This window comes from Triticum aestivum, chromosome 3B (assembly GCF_018294505.1).
Source record: "Triticum aestivum cultivar Chinese Spring chromosome 3B, IWGSC CS RefSeq v2.1, whole genome shotgun sequence".
Taxonomy (NCBI): domain Eukaryota; kingdom Viridiplantae; phylum Streptophyta; class Magnoliopsida; order Poales; family Poaceae; genus Triticum; species Triticum aestivum.
The window spans coordinates 402,787,460-402,794,324 of record NC_057801.1 but is presented as its reverse complement, the minus strand read 5'-3'; the positions used below and the strand labels follow the sequence as shown (position 1 = coordinate 402,794,324).

At 42.4% G+C, this 6,865-nt stretch overlaps 1 protein-coding gene across 1 annotated transcript; it reads left to right on the top strand.

The window, feature by feature from the left end:
* Positions 1–274: 274 nt before the first annotated feature.
* Positions 275–6,280, top strand: LOC123070068 (uncharacterized). Its single transcript, XM_044493086.1, has 9 exons — positions 275–691; positions 3,990–4,104; positions 4,409–4,515; positions 4,831–4,956; positions 5,066–5,186; positions 5,275–5,359; positions 5,443–5,556; positions 5,642–5,681; positions 5,900–6,280. Exons 1-9 carry the CDS (start codon positions 500–502, stop codon positions 6,050–6,052), a joined length of 1,053 nt encoding a protein of 350 aa, XP_044349021.1. The 5' UTR covers positions 275–499; the 3' UTR covers positions 6,053–6,280.
* The last annotated feature ends 585 nt before the right edge of the window (positions 6,281–6,865 follow it).

Below are 6,865 nucleotides of genomic sequence, written 5' to 3'. Positions count from 1 at the left end.
GTGGTTAGGGTTTGGTCCGGCGAGCGGATAAGGAGGAATTTATGTGGGGTCGGGTGAGCCAGCGTAGCCCGGATCCGACGTGGCGGGCATGCCCGTTGGCGTCCCCATATCCGCCTCGTATTTGTGCTGGATATGGGGTGTCAGTCAGCCCGGATGATTGAGGGTCGTTTGAGGATCCGTCTGTATCAAAAAATCATGACCGGACACTAATCGGGCGGCCCGCCCGAACGTATAAGACAGGTTTGAGGTGTCCGCTTGTAGATGCTCTTAGGCGATCCGAGGTCTGCTCGGCCAATTCCCGGCCATGGGCGAGACAAAAAAGAAATGAAAGAATAGTCTTCCCTCTCGCAACCCATTTGGGTAGCACCAACAGAAAATTTCTGAGTTTGTCAAAAAAAAAAACAGAAAATTTCTGCAGTCACCTCTCATCTTCCGTTCGTTCCGGATCACGAGTCTCCAAACCCAAACCCCAGAGGAGGCAGGAGGATCCAGCGCGGCGATGGGGGAGGCGGACGCGAGCACCGGCGGCGGGGATCCGCAGAAGCTGAAGCGGATCGCGGCGGGAGCGTACGACTACGAGAACGACGCGCGGTGGGCGGGGTACTGGTCCAACGTCCTCGTCCCGCCCCACCTCGCCTCCCGCCCCGACGTCGTCGATCACTTCAAGCGCAAGTTTTACCAGAGATACATCGTAAGACTTCCCCCATGGATTGGGCGGATAACTGCTTGTTCGATCTGTTTGACTTAGCTCCGGTGTGTTGGTGTCGGGGAGAATTAATCGTTGTTAAATGGTCGATGGCTTGAATTTGATGCCGTTAGAGACTTAGAGTCCAATTGGCTGTTAATAAGAATGTAGGTTGCAGCAGCTGCTAGCGTCGTACTACCAATTGGGTATTATGGGGTTGCATGATATCGGCATCATTGTGCTCAGGTGGCACATTTTGGCATTGGTTCCATGCAGTTGCCGGATTTTAAGTTATACTATTGTAGGTTGCAGCAGCTGCACTGCTAGCGTCGTACTACCAATTGGGTATTATGGGGTTGCATGATATCAGCATCATTGTGCTCAGGTGGCACATTTTGGCATTGGTTCCATGCAGTTGCCGTGATTTTAAGTTATACTATCCCACATTTATAAATTAGGCGTGCCTGTACTTTGATACTGCATTGCAATGCCTTCTTTGATGAATTGTGAGTGCTTCATCTGATTGATACGGCTTAATGTAGCTCAAACATCAGGAGGCCCATGTTAGTCTTCCACATGGATTTTTGTTAGGGTCAATAAATGTGTGTCAGTGGCGTAGATTTAATTTAATGAACACATAATTAACACGTTCTTCTGTGCTTTACCGTTCATTTGTACACCAAATGTTAGCTGCCTCCGATTTGTATTTTCTTTTGACGAAATAACTGAGACTCACGTGGTTTTCGCCTCTAGGAGGTACATGCAGTGTTTGCACTTTTTTCTTCAGACAGGATGGATCTCTTTGTATGGCCAATAGCCCAATGCTAGTCTTGAGCATGTTGCTTACTGTTCCCTTTGGATTGAGTTATGATCAGGGGCGGAGCCAGGATTTGGATATGGGGGGGGGGGGGGGGGGGGGCAAGCCAAGCTAATAAAACAATTTCAGTGCAAAAATATAACTATCATAGTATTTTGCTTCAGTGCTATAACTATATTACATTTGCACCCTGGGATTGTTAACATACTAGTATTAGCTTAAATTTAGCTCTAGGATTGTTTCTTTCTTTCTTTTGACAAAGCTTCTACGATTGTTAAGTTAATAGTAATAATAATTTCATCAGAATTCAGAAGTGATTTTACCTGCTAATTCTTTTTTGATATGGAAATATGGCACATTCAGGATATGCCTCTCTATTCACTTAATCATAATTTTTTTCCTTTTGGTATTCGAGTTGAAGAAGTATAGATTGTTGCGCAATGCCGAAGCAAGTCATCTCCCATTTTATTTCAAGAACTCAAAGCAACATGCCTAAAAATTGAATTAATCTGTATGTTGTTTGACAACACTTTTCTATTTGTAACTGCTGAAGGGCAAGCCAAGCTAATAAAACAATTTCAGTGCAAAAATATAACTATCATAGTATTTTGCTTCAGTGCTATAACTATATTTAGGGTTTAGACGGCTAAAGCGTGCGGAGAATGTCAAGAGAGGGCGGGGTCGACCGATTTTGACATGGGAGGAGTCCGTTAAGAGAGACCTGAAGGATTGGACTATCGACAAAGAGCTAGCTATGGACAGGGGTGCGTGGAAGCTTGCTATCCATGTGCCAGAGCCATGAGTTGGTTGCGAGATCTTATGGGTTTCACCTCTAGCCTACCCCAACTTGCTTGGGACTAAAGGCTTTGTTGTTGTTGTTGCTATAACTATATTACATTTGCACCCTGGGATTGCTAACATACTAGTATTAGCTTAAATTTAGCTCTAGGATTGTTTCTTTCTTTCTTTTGACAAAGCTTCTACGATTGTTAAGTTAATAGTAATAATAATTTCATCAGAATTCAGAAGTGATTTTACCTGCTAATTCTCTTTTGATATGGAAATATGGCACATTCAGGATATGCCTCTCTATTCACTTAATCATAATTTTTTTCCTTTTGGTATTCGAGTTGAAGAAGTATAGATTGTTGCGCAATGCCGAAGCAAGTCATCTCCCATTTTATTTCAAGAACTCAAAGCAACATGCCTAAAAATTGAATTAATCTGTATGTTGTTTGACAACCCTTTTCTATTTGTAACTGCTGAAGTATAAGTCTCAGAATCAGCATTGCGTATCACACAAACAAAAAAATTATACCCTGATTAATATTTTTGACAGCTAAAAGATTAGGATTGAGAGGGATAGGCAGTTGACAGTAATAAGTAGTGTTAACCTTGCTAGTTGAAGCGGGTCAGATGGAGTTGCTCACGGGATGGAGAAAGAGTGCAGCCAAATAGATCGGCAGATTGTCTGTCGGCCGCAAGACTCTGGTCGGCCGTTGCGTGTGGTTTTAAAATTTAAATCTGATTGCAAGCAGGATGACAGGAAGGAGGAGGGCGAATGGCGACTGTGGCGCAACGCTTCGCAATCACAGATTTTTTTTTCAAGGGTTTGCAATCACAAATCTTTTTTTTTAGAAGAATTCGCCCGCACTTGACCCCAGGGCCGACGAGATCATCAATCCGGCGGTGATTGGGCTTCCTAGTGGGCCTTTTTTTGGTCTTTCTGATTTGCATTAGAGAGATAAGGGGGCCAAGTACACGTAATGACCTATGTTTACGTTAATTACAATACTACCTGGCAGAGGTTTGCTCGATCGATAAGGGGGGGGGGGGGGGCAGGCCCCTGCTCGCCCCCCCTTGGCTCCGCCACTGGTTATGATGCTGTATGGTATCAGTTGAGACAAAAGAATTAGGATTGGTAAATTGTGTGCAAGTACTGGGAGATGTAGCTCCCTTATCCACAGTCCGAATGTCTCACTTTTTCCTCACCGCAACGCCACCATTTCGCAGTTGCGCGGTTAGGCTTTTGAAGAATTGACAGTTTGTTTTACTTTTATTAACCATTTATTGCCTTTGTATCTTACATGTTCAGCTTGCTTTTCTTTCCTGTCCAAAAGCATGACATGTTCAACTTCTGGCTGCTAGATATTAGCATTGTTTTTGAGAGATGCAAACCGTACTCGTTAAAGAAATTCTTAACCATTCACGTTGGTTAGTGAAAAGTGACTCTTTTGTCGCTACCATCCAATTACTTTTGCCTATTATTTGCTGGTTCTCCATTTGGTCTGGTAGTATGTTCAGGTACCATCCTTAATGTTTCTCCACTTCCCGATAGTGTAACGATAGTTTTACTTGTTCATCTTACAAATTATTTGCTGTTTGGAATTGAACCTTCTCAAACTGAGTCATATCCAAGTAAAATAATCTGAGTATGACAATTGGCGGTCAGAATTACTAACTTTCCTTCTTTACATCTCATCTCAGGACCCTGATTTGGTGGTTGAGCCAATGTCTTCCACAAGTTCGACTCAATCCAACAGATCAGCAGCAAGTTCTTCATCTACACCATCCAGTGAGAATTCCCGAGCTCATGACACAGGTGTGGTGACAATGAAGTGGCAAGATTCTTGGCAGAAGGGAGTCCGGGAATTACTTCCTGCCATCTAGATTATTATATGTTCTTCTCAGAACCGTGGTTTTCCTGTTCTGCTTGTCGGCTTTGTAGTGAGCCAGGTTTCAGCAAAGTTGCCCCCTTTTAAAAACATAACTCTAGTGCTGAATAAACTACTTTTGGAATGGCAATTGGAACTAACTGGAAAAGAACTGTCACTATGTTTTGTATCATATCACATGAGTCTGAACTCTACAGATTCATAACTGTTTTTTGCTTCTTTTTTATGTAGGATCTAGTGTGAGATCAGCTGGTGCATCTCAACCACCACCAACAGAAAGGACAGGAAACTCTTTACGGTTTGATGGACGAACCATACATTTCTCTATCAATGCTTGGGTATGGATAGCTACCTTGTGCCCTTCAATGTAGAAAAACATATTCATAATCTACTTGCTGTGAGCACAAGTTGTGTTATTATCGTCTTATGTTCCATTCTCTTTAGACATTTCACTTCTTCGCCAATTACAACAAATTTTGTTCTTAGGCCCTGGTCACTCTTTCTCATATGCGCGAGCCACTCAACTGCTGATATTGTATATGCCAAGTAGCTTCACAAGCAAAAACAAATGTCATGACCCTATATCATTGTCTCTTAATATATGTTGTTACAGTGTCATAGTGAAATATGGTGTTATGAACTGCGGTTTGCAGGTATTGATTGTTGCTAGTCTTGGAATCCTTCCAATTCTACCGAAAGATGTCGCAAGCAAAGCATATAGACTTTCGTTGCTAGGAACAATATGCTCGTCAGCATATTCTTTATACTGCACTTATGGGGTAGGTGTCTGTTTATCTGAATGAATAGATATAGGGCCTTTTTCTAAAACAATTTTGTCGCTTTCCCACGATTTCTCAATCCTGCCCCTTACCCCCTCTCTGCCTGTAGAAACCAAGAGCATGGAACATGCCTGCAATTCAGCCTTGGCTGCAGTCTATAATTGTAGCCAAGGACTTTGTTCATTTGATGTTCTCTCTTATGATGTTCACCTCAAATGTACGCTTTAAGAGTAAGCCACACTTCCTTTTCCTGCTTTCTCAATTTTGTGAGTCTAACCTTTGTTCTTGCCTTAGCAGTTTCATTTTTCTTTTATTCAGTTGTTCTACTTCCTGTGCTTTGCTGGGCACTTGATCATGTTGCTAGATTCCTGAGGCGTAATTTTGCACACTCCTCTTTCTACAGGCAAGTCGCTGATTTCTACAATTAAATTGCACCTTTGTGTCAACGCTTGCAATTACTGATTTTGTTTTAATCTCTATCTTTAGGAGGTACATGGAGGAGCCTTGTTTGTGGGTGGAGACAAACAACACTACAATCAGCCTCCTTTGTTCAAATGCTGAAATTACCCTTGGCTTTCTTATGATCGTATCACTTTTCTCGTATGTGCATTCACTTTTCTTGGCTATTTAAAGAAGATTTTTGAATCTAAACTCACATTAGTGACATGCTTGCTTTCTCATGCAGGTGGAAACGCAACATAATTCAGACATTCATGTACTTTCATGTCAGTTGCCCTGCCCTAAACAAGCGTTTTTCTTGTTTTTGACTTCTGTTTTGTTTGTGCTTTCATGAGTTTGAAAACATGAGGACACTATTGGTTAAACATTGGATCTTGTTGGCTGCATTACCACCACATGCATCTACTGAAACACTCGTTCTTATGCAGTGCATTCACAACTGTATTGCCTAACTAACTTTTCTGTACACATGTATTTTGTGCAGCTGCTGAAGTTGATGTACCATGCTCCTGTAACATCGGGTTATCATCAGAGTGTGTGGGCGAGAATTGGCCGGGCTGTAAACCCTCACATTCATCGGTACACGCCAGTTCTCAACACGCCAATTTCAGCAGTCCAAAGATGGTGGCTGAGATAGAAGGCATGGATGGTGCCACGCCTATGTATCCCTTGATCCCCTCTACATATAGAGTATCTGCTACAGTGGGTTTCCCTCGTCATCGTTCCGTTAAGAACATACTACACGTCACTTGCACATCGTTCTATTGTTTTCATACCCTCATTTCACGTCTTACTGAGCTACTCAACGGATGGCACAGCATAAATTTTTCTGTGCAAGCAGTAGGTTTTGAGCGGTCTGTCCATATCTAATATCTTGACTGATACAGTTGCAACGATGGCGATGCATTCTTGAGGATATTTCAACAAGTGACTACATACGAAGCAAAATGAGTGAATCTACGCCCTAAAATATGTCTATATACATCCGTATGTGATAGTCCATTTGAAATCTCTAAAAGACAAATATTTAGGAATGGAGGGAGTAGTATATAAACAATGAAAGGTCCCTCGCTACTGGTTGGCATTTGCTAATATAAAATCGTTGAAGACGATTTGTTAGGGTGATGGCTGATCCACAATGTATTGAATCCCATCGTCGGGCCTAGGCATCAGAGCACATGGTCGGACCTTATTTGAACAAGCCAGCTGACGTCGGTGGCGGTTAGGGATGTAAATGACAAATAAATGGTGTCCGCAAGTCCCATTTAGTTAGCCTTACCTAGCTCCATAGTTCATTTTTGCAGAAAATAAAATAAAATTTTAAACTGTTTGATTATATAGTGGGTTTAAACGGGATTAAATGGGACCCGGTTGACATCCCTAGTGGCGGTGTTGGCTACAAATCGTGGATGGCTGATGAACATGCTCATGCATGAACACATGCCGCCAG